This window comes from Dipodomys merriami, unplaced genomic scaffold (genome assembly GCF_024711535.1).
Source record: "Dipodomys merriami isolate MVZ:Mamm:240054 unplaced genomic scaffold, mDipMer1.0.p SCAF_1, whole genome shotgun sequence".
Lineage (NCBI taxonomy): Eukaryota > Metazoa > Chordata > Mammalia > Rodentia > Heteromyidae > Dipodomys > Dipodomys merriami.
In genome coordinates, this window is record NW_027202270.1 from 77,534,016 (window position 1) to 77,554,032 (window position 20,017).

At 47.4% G+C, this 20,017-nt stretch overlaps 1 protein-coding gene across 6 annotated transcripts in view; it reads right to left on the reverse strand.

Moving 5' to 3' along the window:
• Positions 1-204: 204 nt before the first annotated feature.
• The window catches only part of Mgat5 (alpha-1,6-mannosylglycoprotein 6-beta-N-acetylglucosaminyltransferase), a 359,457-nt gene continuing 339,644 nt past the window's right edge, over positions 205-20,017 (reverse strand). For all 6 annotated transcript variants that reach the window (XM_070024198.1, XM_070024207.1, XM_070024236.1 and 3 more), the window contains exons 16-17: positions 8,572-8,729; positions 205-808 (exon numbers count right to left, since the gene is read on the reverse strand). In XM_070024198.1, coding sequence (XP_069880299.1) covers positions 610-808; positions 8,572-8,729 — 357 coding nt within the window. In that variant the 3' untranslated portion in view covers positions 205-609. The remainder of the gene's footprint in view (positions 809-8,571; positions 8,730-20,017) is intronic.

The following is a 20,017-nucleotide window of genomic DNA, read 5'->3' on the forward strand; positions in this document are numbered from 1 at the left end:
TCCTTTGCTTTGCTGCCACCTGCTTCTAGAAGCTAGGTCCTGGCAGCTGGCCTTGAGCTTGGCCTTAGTACCACACACACAGCCCTATCCTAAGCAGACAGAGTAATAGTATAGTGAAGGTGGATGATTATCAGTGGGAAATAGAAGAGACTGAGATCAATCCCTTTCGTCCCTCCCTTATTGCCCTCCCACCCACCCCTCCCTCCCAAATAAATAAGTTAATGGGTTTAGGAATGTTTCGTTCAAAGTTCTTTCCAATGAGCTCAATTCCTCCTCTTGTTTTGTTTGCAATTTAAATGCATCTTGAAACTATTTTTTTTTTCCTTTTTTTCTTTTAAACCCTGGAGCAGTTGCAGGGACAATCTCCCCACAGTGGTTCCTCACAAAATAGAAACTATATCCTGGCCTGGCCTGCTCTCATTTTGTTCTGGTGCAAACTGGGATGTGCTGGCCACAGTGGGAGCAGTACCCAAGCCTAACCAAGGATCAAATTTTTTTTTTCCGGCTCTGGCCAGAGTCCTCCAATAACTTCTGACCCTGGCCCTGGCCAACTGGACCACCATCTTTGTCTTTCCTTTCAGAACGCGTGTGGTGCCCAGGAAGCAGCTGCTATAGGCAGTCTTTACAGAGGGCCACCTGGCCCTTGATGAAGTCCCGGCAGGGGCAGATCCTCTGGTGCCTGGGGTGGGCACCGGCACAGCTGAAGAGCAAGAGGTCCGATTGGAACACACAGTGTTTCTTCTTAGGGTCAAAGGAAGGTACCAGGATGTCCTTGGCTAGCTCTGAGCTTTGGCAGATGACCTCATACCTGGGGTAGAAAAGAAAGTCACAGGGGTTAGAGATGCAGGGGACAGAACCTGTCCTGGCCATGTGCCCACAGGTACACCTGAGATGTGGGGTGGACATTCCCTTTTCCTGTTTCCGATAGGAAATGGTATATACCCTCTGACCCCACAGTCCTCCATCCTGTGAATTTCGGCTGTGAAAGGCGTGCACATATCCACATGGGGGTGGAAGGGTGTGTCTTTGGGGCTGGGCTACATAGGGAAGAACTGTCTATCAGAAAAACTGGACGGGCTGGGAAGGTGGCTCAGTGGTAGAGCGCTTGCCTTGCATGCATGAGGCCCTGGGTTCGATTCCTCAGCACCACATAAGCAAAAAGAAAAAAGCCGGAAGAAAAACAAGCTGGAAATAATTTGCATATTCACCAAGTGGAAAATGGCCAAACAAACCACAGGCCTTCTGTACTCTTGCAGTCATTGGAAAAGAAATGAAGGAGAAATATCCCAGCGTGTGAACTGTGCCAGGTTAAGGCAGGTTATACATGGTGACTACTTGGCATGTTACAGAGTAACCAAGCAATTGAGTGTTAAAAGCCAAGGGGCCTGGGGTTGGAGGCATGGCTCAGCTGGTAGAGCACCAGCCAATGAGTGACAGTATCAAGTAATAAGTATGAGTCCTGGACTCTAACCAAAAAAAAAAAAAAAAAAAGAAAAGAAAAGAAGAAAAAGCCAAGATGGCCACTCACTAAAGCATTAGTAATGGGTGCTTCTGAGCAGTAAGGATGGGCCAAAGCTCTTCATTTTTAACTAAACACTTAAAAAGAACTGGGTGCAGGTAGCTCCTATTTGTAATCTTTGCTACTCACAAGGCTGATATCTGAAGATTGTGGTTTGAAGCCAGGCCAGGCACAAAAGTCTGTGAGACTCTAGTCTCTAACTAGCAAAAAGCCAGAAGTAGAAGTGCCTCAAGTGGTAGAGCACTAGACTTGAGCAAAAAAGCTCATGGAGAGCATAAGACCCTATGTTCAAGTCCCTGTACTGGTGTGGATACACCCACAAAAAGCTTGAAAATGCTTTACTCTCCCCTAGAAAGCAATCTGGTATACTCTCATTGACCTGGCTTCCTGCGACTTTGCTCTGTTCTCATGGCCTCTTGTAACCCTGGTTGGAGGTCAGAGAGCTGAGGCCACAGAACCAAAAAGAGGTTCATAGGCCCTGCTCCAGTGCCCCATGGCGGATGGTCTGTGGGCTACAAAGAGCTTTGCTTCTTCAGTCTGGGGGCCACTGCTTGGGGGACTAATGACACTTAGATATTGTGTTCCCAAGGAGCCAATATAGGCTGCTTATCTCAGAGGACTGAACCCCTTTCCTTCTCACCTGGGACACATTGGTTCCCTACCAACCTCCTCTCTCCCTCCTCCAACAAAGGGGCTTCACCAGTGTTCTGCATGAGAACCCCATGCAGAGTGCTACACTTGAGGTTGGGGAACAAGGTGTTCTGGGCCAGGCAAGACCTGAGTTTGAATCCTGACTTTGTCTTTGATGAGACAAAGTGACAGTTTCTCTGTGGTTCAGTGTTTTCTTCTCTTAAGATGTGGATCATTAAACCTCAATTGCAGGAATTAAGTTAGTACGTGGCAGAGTCTACCTGAATGTTAGTGATCCACTGACATTCATGCTTGGGATGACTCTGGTCACTGTCATGGTCATCATCGCCTGGCAGGCACTGGATGGGCTATGACACTTCCCTAACAGACATCACAGCGCTGCCCATTCTGCTTTGATGAAAATCTCCCCTCTTTGCTGAGGGAGAGGAGATGAGGATAGGGAACTTGCGATTTCCAGCTGTCTCTGGAAAGCTTCCAGATGAGGTGTGTGTGTGTTGGGGTGGGGGTAGGGTGAGGAAGTATCTTTTTTCCCTCTCATTCCTGCCAGCCACCTGGGCCCTGCCCATAGGAAATCCTGCAATTCCCAGCACATCTGCTGGCTTCTGCACATGTCTCTCAGGCCCCTTAGGAGTAGGGCATCTCAGAGGGCAGGCCCCTTCACTCCTGCAGTCACTGGCTAGGCGGGGAGCTCTTCCACAATCCTAACCACCTTCCCATCCATGCTCTTGGTGCCAGCTGGAAAGTGGTGATGCCCAGGGGTTAAGGTCATGGATCAAGAAGGAAGACAGTGACAGGGGAGGTTCATGGGAGTTTTCTAAGGTGTGGGGCTGTCGATGCCTTCACATGGTACCCCAATTCACCAGTAAAGAGGAAAGAGATGCTCTCAAGAGTGCTGGTGGCTCACACCTATAACCCTAGCTACTAGGAAACTTAGAGCTGAGGATCACAGTTTGAAGCTGGCCGGGGCAGGAAAACTCCACAAGACTCGTATCAACAATTAACCACCAACAAAGTCAGAAGTGGAGCTGTGGCTGTGTTCTTTTTGTCTTGTGTAGCCAGGTCCTGAGTTTAAGACCCAGGACAGGCATGTGCACATGCCACACACATGAAAGAAAGAAAGAAAGGAAGGAAGGAAGAAAGAAAGAGAGAGGGAGGGAGGGAGGGAGGAAGGAAAGGAAGGAAGGAAAGAAAAAAAGAGAAAAGGAAGACAAAGGGTATCTGGAACTCCACTCATAATAAAGTCAGTTGCACATGGATGGTATTTATTTTTGTAGGTGGAATACAGCAGATGTGAAGGCTTAAATCAGACCATCTGCCTAGCACACTGCTGGCTGCGAGCATGGAGATCTCTCCCACTCGTAGACCCTCTGTGGATGGGTGGAATTGCTAGGAGCCATGGAAGGCCCTCCTATGCTCTCCCCAGGTCACCAAGACTCAGGTTCTAGGGAGTCTGCCAGCTACGAGCACACCTGTGCTCACATCTGTGAGTGTATATCCAACAGGGCTAAAACCTGCCTGTCAGGATGAGGTAGAAAATGCACAAAGTGCTCCAGCAGCAGACAGTTCCCAGGACCACAGTGGAGACCAGCCATAAGGCAGTTTCCCAACAGTGCTGCGTGTGATGCCATGGGCATGTAGCGCTCTAGCCATTTTGTAATTGTGATCCTCCTACCTGTGATTCTATCTGTGGCTGGGATGGCAGGCATGCACCACTGCACCCAGCCATTGTACTTCCCCATAGCTTGGGATGACTGGCATGTACACCATACCCATGTACTGACAAAGATAAGAGTCTTATGAACTCCCCCACTTCATCCCCTCCTCCTGTCTCCCCTGGTGCTGGCTTTGAACCATGATCCCCTGAACTCCGCTTCCCAAGTAGCTAGGAATATAGCTGTGGGCCATTGCATCAGGCTGGTTCTGGAGCTCAAAGAGGACTGTGCTTGTCTGGCCCTTTTATACATGCACACACGTACCCATGCATGTGCATGCATACACACACACACACATCTGCAAAGTGCCATCTCCCCTCTCTTTTCCCACAAGATGCCTTCTCTCCAGTTGTTCTCAGCAATTGGCATTCTCACGGGTCGGAGCAGCTGCTCTGCGGGGCCCATCAGCTCTCAGTTCACAATTTAAAGTGCCCACTACTTTCCTTTGTCATGGGATAGGCTGAGAAGCTCAGCCCCAGAGGAACAGACAGATGCTCCTGACTCTCCCTGATGCAGGGTGTTGGAATCATAGCCCCTTCAGATGCCTGGCAGAAGAAGGGCATTCCTAGCTGCTGCTCTTGTTCATTCTCCTAGTCCCTGCCCTGGTGTACCTTCCTTTCTGCAAAGATCCATTCCCACCCGCAGCCCTGGGTGGCTGCCCTGGCTTAGGGTCCTCCCAGGTGCCCAAGCACTTGGTCTACATTTCACCACTTAGAATCTCCTCAAACAAAAGCATCAGTGCTTACACAGATGTTTCTCCCCTTCCATAAGGTCATGTCTGCGTAAACCCACCCCAAGTTGAAAATATCATAAATGGAAAACACATTAAATATATCTAATCAGCTGGGTATGGTGGATCACATCTGTAACCCCGTTAAGGTCAGGAGATCAGGGTTTATGGTTAGATAAGACAAAAAAGTTCACAAGAGCCTATTAAGACGAAAAGCTGGGTGCATGCCTGTCAGCCCAGCTATGCAGGAGATTGATAATAGGAGGACCACAGTTCAGGGCCAGCCCAAGCAAAGAAGTTCATGAGAACCCACATCAACAGAAAAACCTGTGATAGAGCTGTACCTAGATCCCAATGCAGTGGGAAGAATAGGAGGATCATGGCCTAGACTGACCCAGCAAAAAAACCTTAAGACCTGTCTCAAAAATAACGAGAGGGACTAGGTGCTGGTGGCTCATGCCTGTAATCCTAGTTACTCAGGAAGCTTTTATCCAAGAGACTCTTACCTCCATTTAACTAGCAAAAAGCCAGAAGGGGAGCTGTGGCTCAAATGGTAAAGCTCCAGCCTTGAGCAAAAAAAGTTCAGGGAACAATGCTCAGGACCTGAATTTAAGCCCTAGTAGCATAATGCAGACATACAAAAATAATCAGAGGTGTGACTCAAGAGGTAGAGCACTTGCCTAGCAAGCATGAATCCAAGAGATTAAACCCCAGTCCTGCCAAAAACTAACAAAACTCTAAAACACTTAATCTAGTGATTGTCACAGCTCAACAACACAGTATGCTATAGTGTCAGTTGTCCCTCATGACTGTGTGGCTACCTGGGAGCTATTGCTGCTGCCAGGGCCTGGCATCATGACACAGGATCAAACCCTTAATCTAGAAAAATCCAAAATTTGAAGTAAAGCAGATAAAAAGGTCCTGAGTTGAAGCTTCACACTGGTGGCTTATGGATGTAACCCTGGCTACTCAGGAGGCTGAAATCTGAGGATTGTCTTTAAAACCAGCCCAGATAGGAAAGTCTGTAAGACTCTTAACTCCAAAAATCTACTTATAGAAAGCCAGAAGTGGTGCTGCAGCTCAAGTAGTAGAGCTCTAGCCTTTAGCAAAAGAAGCTCAAAGACAGTGTTGGACACTGAGTTCAAGCCCCAGGAATGGAGAAATAAAAAACAAAAACAAAAAATCTGTGTTGTACCACAGTAAGCTGAGGGACCACTTGTAATTTGAAATCTTGGAACACACAGCAGACTTTCCAAGGCCACGCTGGACTGGATGGACTCTGCCACTTCCTGGTCCCATCTACCTTGTATGAAATTGTACCCAGAGGACAACTCAGACCTCAAGGGTGAATGTTCTGTGCCAGTCTTCTCAGCACTCAGTTGTCCCTGGCAGGAATAGAAGCTCAAAGACCACCTGCCTGCTCGTTACTGACTCAAGATGGCAACACAAAGTCGGGTACCAGTGGTTCACGCCTGTAATCCTAGCTACTCAGGAGGCTGAGATCTGAGGATCTCGGTTCAAAGCCATCCTGGGCAGGAAACTCCGTGAAACTCTTATCTCCAATAAATCACCAGGAAACCAGAAGTGGTGCGGTGGCTCAAGTGGTAGAGTGGTAGAGCGCTTGCCTTGAACTGAAGAGCTGAGGGACAGTGCTCAGGCCCAGAGTTCAAGCCCCATGACCAACCAACAAACAAACAAAAACCAAAAACTCCTACCACATAACTAGGATAGGAGGTTATTAAAGGTTGTGGACACCAGGAGTCTGAAAAGGAGCTTAAGCTCAACTGAGAACAGAGCTCCAAGTTAGAGAAGATAAAGCAGCCTGGGTGTGCTGGAGCTGCTAATTGCTAATTGGCCATGAATATGGATGGACCAGGATTACCTCCACGCTGAGGAGACACTCAATAGACTGCCAGATAGCTGGGCTTTTACAACATTATCAGTATTTACAAATGCATGAACAAGTTATTCAGTAGAGCTCTTATGCTCACAGAATTAATTTCAGATGGCTTTATTGCAAAATTACCATTTGCTCCTGCTTCCTGCTAAGAAGCCCGAATCTCTACAGTGGATGTGATGGAGGAGGGGAGGGAGCGATGGCAAGGCTCAGGGACTAGCTGCACCAATCTAGTCCTCAGACTGCCAGCATTCAGCTGAGTCTACTGCCCAAAGCTCTGACCCAAAGGGGCCATTCTATTCTTCAGCAAGGGCCGATTACCATCACATCAGCACTCAGGAAGTCCCCATTCTGCAGATGAGAAAACTGGTTCCAAAGAGGGAACTGACCACCTGCCCAGTTGTTGATCGCCCCTCCTGTTCCTGTTGACTCTTGCTTTGGAGGTAGATCTTGTGTGTAGGTAGAGCCACCCAGGTGGGTCTCATTCTAGCTCTGAACCAATCTCCACTCACAGTACTGAGGTCAGGGTCCAGGCTGGGAAGAAAGCCACGCTGTTCAGGAGTCCTTGTGTAGGACCCATTTGCAGAGGCAGTAGCTCGTGGCTCCTCTTCCAGAGGTGGCTGCACACTGAATTGTAAGCACAGTGCAAAATTCTGGACCTGGTGATTCAATAGTGTTTCTAATATAAACAGAGTGCTTGGGTTCCTTAAAAAAAAAATCTCTTTGCTCTGGGAGCTATTTGCAAAAGAAGCCCGTGGGAAGCCCTATATGGCACTGGATCTATGTTATGGAACTAGGAGCTTCTGGTGTTGCCATCTGCTTTCTATCCAAGTCAGGCTCCCACTCTCTCCCAAAGCTTCCCTGGGTGCAGAACAGGAGCTCTCCCCCCCCCGCCCCCACTCCTCTAGCCCCACCCTGGCCTCCAACTCCCAGACTGTGCTTTTGTGTTGGTTCAGCATCAATCAGAAAAACAAGCATGGGAGAAAACAGCATTGTCCACTGCCCTACTGAAAAGAGCTTTCTTGTGAGCCATGCCAGAGACCACAGGCTCTAAAAGGGGTTTTACGCCATGCTTTGGACACTGTGACTCACAGCTCAGACCACCATGTACAGTAACCACAGTGGCCAGGCACAAAGCCTGAATGGGGGACCAGCAAGCCCTGAGTCCCAGGTCCACTCCACTCTGGGTCTTGCAGCACGGGGCAGAACAACTGTTGGGTTCCTTGGAAGTGAGAGAGTGGTGTCTTATTATTTGAAGGCAACTGTCTTGGAGGAAATCCTTGACTGGTGCTATTCAGGAGGTGTGGGAGGCTAGAAAATTAGGGAACCACAGTGGGGTATGATAAAACCTGGGAGAGGGGAGTTAGCATGGGCAGGGATCATGAGTCAGAAGCCAGAAGAAACTTCATGTGGAAATTTGGGAATGGCTCATATCAAACTCCATTTGGAAAGTACGTACTGCAAGGGTGGGGTAAAGAGGTCAACAGCACTGGAACCCCTCAATGGTGTGGCCCTGGACATGCCGGTCAGTGTCATACCTTTCTTGCTACTGAGGACCAAGCCCAGCTAGGATGTGCCACTCAACCCAAGGGTAAAAGGAGGTGGGGTCGTGAAGGGGGAAGTGGGCCGGGAACATTATTGATAGTTTTGTGGCAGCTCTACTTCTCTTTGACTCCGTGGCTGAACACCTGTCCAGACTATCTGAGGACCCGGCTGCTGTCAGGATCTCAGACTTAGGTCTATCAGTGCGTGTGAGTCTCTGTCTATCTCTACTTCTTGGTTCTTGAGTACAAACTTTCCACAAACTCCAAGCTCAGACATGGCATTCTTTATGCAAATTACAGCACCCTCCATTCAAATTCTATGTATATTAGCACGCCAGGTGACTTCATGTCACTGAACAATGAAGATGCTAGGGGACCATTCTATAACCTCCCCTTTCTCCCTCACATCTTTCACTTCCAGTCCCACATCCTGGAAATGAGAGTCCCTGAACACAGAATATCCACAGGGGTAGAGCTGTCCCCCCCCTCTTTCCCTCCCCCCACCCTGGTGCACTTACTTCAGCATGTCCTTGTCCTTGTTGAGGTGCTGGAAGAAAGATGGCTCACAGATGAGCTGGTTCTCCTGGCACACCTGCTTGCAGGACTGTCGGGGCTCTGCCAGCTTCACCTGCAGGGCACTGAGGGGCGGCCACATCACTTGCCCATGGCAGAAGTCCTACGATGAGAATGACACCATCAGCCAAGGATGCATTTGGGGATCCTGCCAAGTGATCCTGACCTTGGCAGGTGCCATACTGGGAAAGAGACATGAAGGAAGGTTTGAGAGCCAGACTGATTCAGGCTGGAGACACTCATAGGCCAAGTCTTCACTTCTCTAACCACTAGCTTCCTTAGCCCTGGAAAAGGGGACCACAGCAGGGTCTCGCTATGGTCTCCAGGATAAGAGCCACTACCTGGAATGGGTAAGGCGGTGATTCAGTATCCTCATCACCATCCCTCCAGGAGGCCGTCCACCAGCTGGTCTGCAGCTTCCTCTCAGATTTGAAAGACACGATGTGTCTACCAATTGCGTAGCAACCTTGTATGATAGCACAAGCTAGTTTTATCTCAACAGCTAGCTTCTGCCGCTGTGTGGCAAAGGATCAAAGTGTGACATCTATCGACATCTCTGTTATTCCCTGACAGGGTACTGTGCCTTTGGTAGGGATGCTGTGCTTGGTGATTGAAAAGAGTCATCACCATGCTGCTCCGACTCAGTGAGTAGGGATGACGAGAAGGAAACAGGGCGTTGTATAAGCAAGAGTAGAGCAGACAGAGCCCTTCAATCCCAGACTGGAGGGAGCAAAGACACAAAGGGTAGTTATGGGAGACCCTGGAATAGACAGGGGGTTGGAGGCCAGGCAGCAGCAGCACAGCATGGTGAATCAGAAGCCAGGGAAGGCTGGAGCAGGCTGCTCACTTTGGCCTGGGATCCTAGATCTCCTTTCAGCTGAGCCCGTGACGCACCCAGAGCTTGCTCTGCTTACTCCTGGCCAATGAAACCAGGCAGAATGTCTCTGAATCTGGCGCCTGCCCTGCCTGCCCAGGTGCTTGCCTATGCTGGAAGGTGTTTGGGGAAGGTGAGTCCGCAGAAGCACCCAAGTATGGTCATGATTGTGCTTGCATGGGGTCCTTTCAGGGAATTATCCCATAGATGTGGGGACCAGGGCACAAGAGGCCTATCCAGACACCCGTTTAATGACAAATACTGCCTAAAAAGGAGGCAGGTTTCTTTGCCCTGACATGCAACTGTCCCCATGACACACTGATCAGTAAAGGAGTGGGGGGGTGGAGGGTGGCCCCTGGCATTTGCACCGAGACACAGAAATGTGCCTGAACTGCTCTGTTCTAGGAATAGGTATCTCTAATAGGCAGGACTGCTGTTGGGCGACACGGAAGATTGGGGTCAGGAACAGTCAGGAAATTTACTTTGCAATGTATGTCCCTCTAGGATATTTATTTTTCCTCTGCTCCACCTTTTCTTACGTGGATGAGGAAATTAGTCATCTCTGGGCCCAGAGCTCCCAGTACCTGGACCTACAGAGGAAATGTCCTGAACCCCACCCTCTTGTCCCATGGAGTATCTAAGGAGGGGCCTCACTGCCCCTAGCAAGCTGCATCTGGCAGGGCCTCTGGAATAGCTGCTTAGCTTTTTTATTCTAACTTCATCGCTTATTTAATTGGCAGGACTGGGGTTCAAATCCAGGACCTCATGCCTGCTAGGTAGGTGCGCTACCATGCCCATAGCCTTATTTTGTGTTAGTTGTTTTTCAGATTAGGGTCTAGTTCTTGCCGAGGGCTGGCTTTGGATTATACTCCTAGGTTTCCGGTGTAGTTGGGATGATAGGTACGTGCTACTCCACACACAGCTTATTGGTTGTGATGGGGCCCTGCTAACTTTTGCCCAGGCTGTCCTACAGATGCAATCCTCTAGATCGCTGCCTCGAGTAGCTTGCAATTCAAATGTGAGCCATCACATCCAGCTGTTTGCTTCAGTTTTTTTTTTTTTTTTGGTTGGTTGTGGGGCTTGACCTCTGGGCCTGGGCGCTGTCCCGCAGCTCTGCAGCTCAAGGCTAGTGCTCTACCACTTGAGCCACAGTGCCACTTTCAGCTTTTTTCTGCTTATGTGGTGCTGAGGAATTAAACCTAGGGCCTCATTCATGCAAGGCAAGCACTCTACCACTAAGCCACCTTCCCAGCCCTTTGCATTAGTTTTGATGAGCTAAAAGACAGCAAAAAAAAAAAAAAAAAAAAAAAAAAAAGAGAAATCCCTCTCCTATCAGATTCTGCAGGCAGCTGGCTCTGAGTTTTTCCTGCCTCTTCCTTCTACTAGCTGTTGGAAACCTTTGGGCAAACTCTGCAATGTCTAAGGCCTCATTTTCCTAATCAGAAAAAAAAAAGATGTTTCATTCCCCTTCTTTCCAAATGAAGTAATACTACCTCCTGACAAAAGCCACTGGCAAGGACCTGGCATTAGTTTCTCCTTGTGTCTCTGCAAAGCAATGATCAGGAGTGGAACAAGTCAGTCAAGCCACTGCCATCCTCGATATCATAGTCACTACTCTTGGAGTCTAAGTGAGAGATAGTAAGCAACAGAAATGGTTCACCCAGCTGTGGACTGGAGATCTGCAGCTGGGCTCCTATCTGCTTTAAACATAAGATTCCAGAGGGTCAAATACTTCAGAGTAATAGAAATAGTTATTTTGGGGTGCCAAATTAATCTGAATATGAAGGTGGGTAGAGCAGCCTGTGAAATACAGGCAGCCCTGGGCTAGAGAACCCTCCCTAAGTCTGTAAATTCATGACTGAGCACCAGACACATCTACCCTGTAGTTCTGCATGCTGTTACTAAGAGCGATGGCATGACTGCATGGACCCAGGATACCCTGATTGGGAAGAGTGTGAGATAGTGGCTGCTGCTCTCTGCCATGTAGAGACCTTGCATTTTGATATACTGCCCATCTATCTGCCTGAAAGGCCATCAGCAGACAGAAGGAACTGATGTTTGTGATGATCAGAGCTGAGATGATGGGCATTTGGAAAAGGTGAAGTATCATACATGCTTGTTTTTCTGGCTAATGGAAACACCTTTACTTAAAACTCCTCAGGAGCAAATGGATAATGTCTAGAGCCTTTAAATATTATACTGAAGACAGGTTAAATCATTCACACATCAAAGCCTACTGTGTGACTGCACAGGACAAGCAAATGACCAGGAGACCATGACAAGATCACATTTGCATCAGAGAAAGCCAGGTGATTCTTCTTGACACCATGAAGGAAAACTTATATTTACCTCAGTTTAACTTTCTAAATTTAACATCAGGTGAAAAAAGACATTTTTGAAGATGTCATGTATGTCATGCTCTATTTGCTTTGAAACATGACTGGTTAACTATTTTCTAGAATAGGGGCTAGCCAGAAATAGCTCATAGACTAAATGCTGCTCACTTGTCTGTTGCAAATAAAGTTTTATTGGAGCACTGTTTGAAAAAGAAGGGAGAATTTTTCTGTCTCCTGAATTTAGCTTGCCCCAACCCTAATAGCCCATGTGATACAGTCCTGAACTTTACTGTGGCACTGTTGGGAAGTGGCAGCCTTTAGAGGGTAGGTGGGGGATAGTGAAAGGTCTTCAAGTTCTAGTAATGACAAACTGACTAGCATCCCTGCATTAAGCCAGGAAACCCACAGAGGCTGGGTTTTTTTTTTTTTTTATCATCAACGAGAGAACTGGCATTGTCTCTCCCTACTCGTCTCCTCAGTCATAGTTCAGGGCATAGTCTCTGTACCTGTTGAGGTTTAGAACAGTGCTTGCTTTGTCCATTATTCAGCTCACCTCAGAAAAGGCTAAACTTGAAGTTACGAAAAGAAATCTGAAGCCTGGTCCCTCTATCACCATGTTTGTGTGTGTGTGTGTGGGGGTACATTACAAGATCTGGTCATAAGCTCACCTACAAAGGGTGATTCTGACTGAATGAAAGAATTGTTGAGTAGAACACTGGCAAATAAAACATGTTTCATAAGCACTCACTTCCCTAATTGAATACACATCCTCAGAGAGGCTCCTTTGCCTTAGACGGCATTCAGAGACACTGCACAGGTGGCACCTGCATATGTTGAGCAGCTCTGGGTGAGCAGACATCCAGTACCATGTCATGAGCATGGCAAGATGTGCTGTGAGGAGGGAAGAATGGGAGAAGCCCAGGCACCAAGGAGGGCAGGTGCATGCCACCAGTTCTTAGTCGAGAAGGGATATTGTGAATGTTTCTGTCTGGGCCGGTCTTTCCACTGTGATCCTCCTCATCTCAACCTTCCAAGCATGAAGCCACTAGTGCTGGCTGGTTTGTTAAACCACAAAAGTCAACTTTCCCAGAATTGAGGCTTTGCCTAATTCAGCTCAGCAGGAGGAGACGGCCAGCCATCCTCCCGGAGTTTTGTGGGTACCAAGAGAGTCAGGCATAGTAAAAATAGCCCTCTTAAAGCTTAGGGAACCAACACTGTAAAGCCTGAAATGGTATAGCTGAACAGAGGGAGACTAAGGTGGCATTAGAAAGCAGGTTAAGGAGTAAGGTGGGAGAGGTCTGGGCTGTGAATCTGGGCCCCAGCTGGGAATTTCACAGATGCCACCCAAGCATCCTCTGCCTGTCCTCAGCCATGAAATGGGGGGCAAGATCATCTGATCTTCATTCCCTGTGCAATTTCTGTGTGAATAAAGTGAGGTGACTAGAGGAAGGGATGTTGGAGATCATGTCAGGGCTGACCATGGCTTGTTGCCAAGGTCAGGAGGCAAAAAATTGAGTTGCTAGATTGTATCTGACCACTCATCCATGACAGCCGCCTCTGGGCCCAGCCGCGCACAGGGCACAATCCAAACGGAAGCCTTGGTCATAAGCCTCCTCTCATCCACAGGTTCAGCCACTGCTGCGTGTGCAGGAGGCTAGAAGTCTTTTATTTTTCTATCCTGTTGGCACAGGCTAACAAAGCAATGCTGAGTTGCCACATCGCTCCAAACACTCATTTGCTTATTAATGCATTCAACATGAACTTGTTAAGAGGCAGAAAAGTATGAGCTCATTTACAACTTTACAAATGGCCCCTGAAGCCTTGTGCCCTGTGTCAGAATTATGAACATGAAGGAGACACAGTCCCTGAACTTAAGAGATTCATCCCAGAGGGGCTGACACTTCAAATATTACAGAGAAGAAGAAAAGCAGACACCCAAGCAGGATACCAAGACCCCTTGGAGGAGGTAAAGGATTAGCACTATGAGGAGGCAAAGAGTAGCAATGGTATCTAGGCACCGGTGGCTCACGCCTGTAATCCTAGCTACTCAGGAGGCTGAGATCTGAGGATCACAATTCAAAGCCAGCCTGGGTAGGAAAGTCCATGAGACTCTTATCTCCAACAAACCACCAGAAACCAGAAGGGGCACTGTGGCTCAAGTGGTAGAGTGCTTGCCTTGATCTGAAGAGCTGAGGGACAGGCCCAGAGTTCAAGCCCCCTGACAGACAGACAGACAGACAGACAGACACACACACACACACACACACACACACACACACACACACACACACACACACACACACACACACACACACACACACACACACACACACACACACACACACACACACAGAGTAGCAGTGGTAGCAATCAGAGAAGGTTTCCAGGAGATAAAGACTTCTGGCCTGGGTTTTGTAGGCCACATAGGAGTAGTGGCTTACCATGAGCAGGGTGCTTTGCAGATAATTGGCTCTCAGCAACAAGCTTTTGAACTGCACTGCCTGGTTTTGGCATCCTGGAGTTTTGATAGTAACAGAAATGGAAAAGGAGACTATTCCAACTCAATGAGGCATCTATGTATGCAGCCAGAATGAGATATAAACAGTGATTTCCAATCTGGTTAACAAGCCCACTTAGTGCACATCCATCTGCATTCCTTCCTAACAATCACTGCAACCACTCACCAAATGTCTTCCCTGACTACTCTTCTCTTGACTTCTGTTCCCACACACTGACCATAAAGTAGAAGGATCTATTCATCAACAAATCTGTGAGGAAAAGCAATGTTCTAAATACATGAGCACAAGCCACTGGGAGAAAAAAGTGAGTGTAGCCTCTATAGCAGAGGCTAAGCAGCAGTCCTGAGAACACCTGAGTCATTAAACATGCAAAGATCTGGAGAAGTCCAAGTTGGGGTGAGTGGCACCCTTGAGAGGAAGGCACTAGGCCAGAATGGCCTACCTCTCCCTCTAGGCTGTGCCAGGTGGGAAGAATCATCTGCTTAGAGCGAAGCAGTCACGTGGGACTAGAAGAACCAATATGAGGACACAGAATGTGGTGCAGGGCAGTTTGGCCAAATCTTTAACACAATTTCTAAGTCTACCATTTTTTAGGATATTGGAACTAAAAAGATGGTTTAGATGAACAGGTCTGGAGGCAGGAGCTACTCATAGGACAGGGAACATCTGGCCCATGGGCCATATAAGATTTTCATTTGGTACATGATGAGACAGATACGTGATACTTCTCATTGGTTTCCTGTGTCTAATCTGCCTGTACTGATAATTTCGTATGGCTCATAATGATGTCATAAATATCCAAATGGCCCTTGGCAGAAAAAAGGGCTTGCCATTTCTAAGACGGAAGAAGATCAGACATTCACAAAAGAATTAAAATAAAACAGAGGATCTGAGGAGGGGTTGGGGGGGGGCAGGAAGCCAGGAGCAGGTTCCAGGCTATGAAAATGGCATTTGGACCATGTTCAACCAGCAATGTGAGGGACATATATGGCATTTGCTGAGAAATACAGTGCCTATCATACAAAGAGTTTAATAAGTCCTGATGACCAGTGCCTAGGTGACACACACCTCAGTTGCTCATTCTTAAGACTGTGCTGTAGAAGAAGCAAACTTTGTTGTTAGGTGGCCCTGGGGCTGCATGAGTCTGTGTTTCTATAAGAGCAACAGAGAAGGTGGTGTGAAGATGAGGGACAAATCTCCATGGACCACCAACACCTGCCAATCGATGTAGCTGCCAAGCTTACCTTGGGAGGAACGCAACACCTCAACTACAAGGAATCCAGGCAAGAGCACGAAGCACATATGCAAAGACTGCATGTGACATGCACTACAGAACACTTTGCAGTATGTGGAAATAGCCCAAGTGTCTGCCAGCCAGTGATTGGAAAAACTTCGGGGTACATGTGTACCATGGAATCCTATCCAGCAATAAGAGGTAACTTCTGATAAGTGCTACAGCACAGATGAAGGTCAATAACACTATACTAAGTGAAAGAAGTCAGAAATCTGCAGAAAAGGCACATCTAGAGAGACAGAAAACCAATCAGTGGTTTCCTGTGACTGGGGGCAGGTGCAAGAGCAACTGCGAGGCATCACCCAGGAACAAAGGAAATGTTGCAAAATGAGGCTGAGGTAGTAGTTGTACCTCAATATCCCCGCTTAAAAGGTCACTTAATTGCACCCTTACATGGAGCGAATTTTATGGTCTGTAAATTACACCAAGTGAAGCTGTCTGAGAAACACACATTGGTTGACGGGTTCAAGGCTCCCACAGCAATCAATTGCTAAAGTGTTCAGAGGACTTACCTGGGCCCACTACAATGCTTATTAGCATTTGCACCAATCTTATGCAGTGGACATTGTTATCTCCACTTAATAAAATAGGAGAGACTTGGGAATCTGCCCAAGGTCAGAGACAGTGGCATCAGAGCTAGATGCAAGCCAGCCAGCCAGACATCAGTATCCAGACTTGCTTCATCATGACTCAGTCTGTGTCTGAGCCAGAAGGGCTGGGTAAGCAGCCACCACTGCTTCAAGAGCAAAGACTCCTCTTGCTAGTGCCCATCTTCTCCTTTTTCAATGCCCTCCTCTGTTTCCCAGCAGCTCTGTCACCTCTACCATTTCCTTCCCTAAGACTCTGCAGATTCACTGACAAGTTTGCCTTTGCTGATGAGTACTACAGCATAGATGAACCCCAACATTAACTTATACATGCCTTAGGCAGTTCAAGATGAGCCCGGGAGCTCTCTTCTCTTGCTGCTCTGGGAGTTGACTCCTTTTTTTCTCTCTGTATCTCCAGCATGCTTTTCACACAAATTTACACAGCTCTTTACAAACCTTCTGACTGCAACTGACCATCCTTGTATATTGAAAGGTTCTTTATAGGAAGCAGAAAATAGGGTTGAAGAGCCTGTGTGTGTGGTTTTTCAGAAATCAACTGGAACATTGCCATTCCTTCCAAAGAACCTGCTATGTTCTCTGGCTGGAGGCAAATACATAACTTCCCCAAGAAATGCATAATGAAAATCTTAACAAGCTAGGACATACTCAGGTCAGGGAATAATCATGCTTGATCTTCCATCACAAGGGATTTTTGCCTTGGCACTGACTCTCCCAGTGCTGGAGGCAGTGTCCTTTGAGAGAGCTTATTTCAAAGAGCCAGGCATATCAGTGATTTGGTAAAAGGTATGGACTGGTGGAAGGGTGGAGCCCAGGAGGGCGGGCACTGAGGAGCCCAGACTCCTTCCCACTGAGCTTGGGCTCAAATTGGCTGGGCAGGCTTCCTGCAGGAACTGTTCAACTGTTCACTGGAGCCTGGGGTGTGCTCTCCATTACTTGCTGCCAATTGGCTTCCTCAGTCTCCTGCTGCTGTGGGGGCGGGGCATGAGGGATGACCTTGAAAGGGTACTGGGTAAAAGCTCCTGTGGTCCCATGGAGGATTCTGGAAGCTGAGATCCGGTTAATGAGCTCAGGGGCTCCTACAGCTTTGGGCACAGGAAGTGCCTTCTCCAGACTGCAGGGTTTCCTGTTCCTGCCTAAAGGGCCCTGTTCTCCATCCTCCACTGCTCTTTGAAGACATTCTGCTAGCTGTAGAAATAATGAATGCTTTAAGCTTTAAAATCCTGAGGCCTGGGGCTAATAGAAGACCCACTCTAGGAGCCAATAGGGTCTTGGATGCCTCTGGCACCAGGGAAACATAGGGGGGTCCAGGAGAATTCAAGTCCCTCTTTATTGCTAATGTAGGAGCACTATAAGAACATTTTATGAGAAATGCCCCCCAGTACCAATTTGTAACAAGATTTCCAATATTCTATACCTACTGACAACACTGCAAACTCAGTGGCAGAATATGGCTTAGGCTTCTTGTTATCCCAGAAATAAAGAAAGAATTTTCAGCCAAGTCTGGGCATCTTCTTGCCCTCTGACTCCTTCTGCAGTCTTGTTTCTCGGTTCACTCTTCTCAGTCATAGCTATGCACCTTAACAGTCACAGCTATCTCTTTCTTTTGGGTCTTTGGCATTTCAACTTATCCAGTCCTTCCTCTCTCCTAAGACTTGACTTCCTGTGAGGAACCTTCAAATACCCTCTCCTGCCTCTTTCTTCCTCATCCTGCATGCCAGGCAATGTGAGCCCAAAGGATATGGGTTCTATCATGTGTAGAAGCCTGAGCCTACAGCAGCAGCACTACTGTGACATTCACTGTCTTCTCTGACATGGGAAGCTCTGACACCTCTCCCCAACTACCTGTACAGTCCACAGATGCCCCAGATGACAAATCTGCTCATGAATCAATCAACAGACAAAACTTTTACACACCAGAAATCACTAGATTCCTGGTCCTAGGAGGTGGTGGGGAAAACAGGGCAGATTCGTATGTGTGTTTTCTAGAAGAGAATTTCACTAACAGCCTTCTGGTGCCTGGTACACATGAGCAAAAAAAAGCATGCCTGCATTTGCTCACATACTCATTCACTTACACATTCTTTGAACAGGGATGAGCTGGTTTGTGGCAGGCAGGTGTGAGGTACCTGGGACTTAGGGATGAACACACAGGCCCAACCCCTGCATGATGGAAGCACCTAGCAAGGTTTACTTAGGGAACACAATTTTTTTTCTACTAAAAGGAAACTTACCAGCAGGCTTACAGAGGATCTGAGACCTTTGTCAGGACTGGCTGGTATGCATAAGCCTCAGCCAGGAAAAAAGCAAAAGCAGTGAGATAAACCTAAGAAAGGGTGTAAAGGGTTACACTGGTGAGTGAGTGAGTAACCTGAGAGAATGTGACCTCAGGAAGAAGAAGACGGTACGGGAAACAGTGGAAAGGATCAGGTAAGATCTCAAGAGAGACTGAGATGGACAGAAGCCAGGGTTGAGATGTCCTATTACCTATCACTACATGAGGCCCAGTAGCTGTCCTGCATACCTTCAGGGAGGCTGAGGAGTCACAAGGCAGAGATAAACCCCAGAACACCTGTCACCTCCTGAGTTCTTGGTAAATACCATCAATGTTGATTTCACAGCAAACCTGAAACAAAGCTGGATTCCACCACCTATGGGCCCCAAAACTGTGAATCTCAGTTCTCGTTATGTAGAGAATGGGGTTACTGCTGCCACGTTGGTCCTACTGTGAAGATTGAATGAGATGTTATACATCTGCCCCAGTAGATGCCCGAAACCATGAATGGTTCAGACCTCTACCCCACAGCTTTTTCCTATGCATGCACATTTACCTGTGGCACCATTTATTAATTAGGCACAGAAAGAGCTCAACTAAAAATAAACTAGAACAATTATAACACTACTGCATAATAAAAGTTATGTGGATATAATTTCTTTTTCTCTTGAAATAAACTATTGCACTGTGTTGGTATTTTCCACTTAGCATCTCTGGATTGTAGTTGATTATGGGTATCCAAATGCTCAGAAAGGGAAATTGTAAGATGAGGAGGAACTGAGATTCTGCATCTTTTGGTACATAGACTCTATGAATATGGTCAACAGAGTTATGATGTACTAAATGAGATAATGACTCAATGATTTAAGCTATCATGGCAAAGTCTGATGAGTGATATATATTACAATATACATGGTTATAATATATTATGATATACTATGCTGCAGCACGATAGATTGAAACATCAATGCAATTAGATTGCATTCATTAAGCAGTATGTGCCATGCCCTGCTCTGAGCATGAAGGTTTTATTATCCTCATTTTACAGAGAGGCGGTGTAACTAATACCCACACTCATATAATTTGAAAGTGTTGGGAGATGAGTCCAGGGGCTGGTCTGTAGGCCATGCCGTGCTGTTATCAAAAATTCGGGTGCTCAGACACACCGCCTTGGGGCTCATACCCCAGAGCTTTAGTTTTCTTAAACCATCAACTCTCCTTTGAAACCCCACTGGGCCCATAATCTAAACTTACTTAAAATAGTCAACCTATAGGGGCTGGGAAGGTGTCTCAGTGGTAGAACGCTTGCCTTGAGCTGAAGAGCTGAGGGGCAGCGCCCAGGCCCAGAGTTCAGACCCCACGACGACCAAAAAAAAACCAAAAACCAAAAACCCCCCCAAATTCAACCTACAATTTCTATTTTCAGCTGGCATAGTTCTCATTCCCCATTGTATATAGATCCCTTGATCACCCTAAAATACTCTGCTT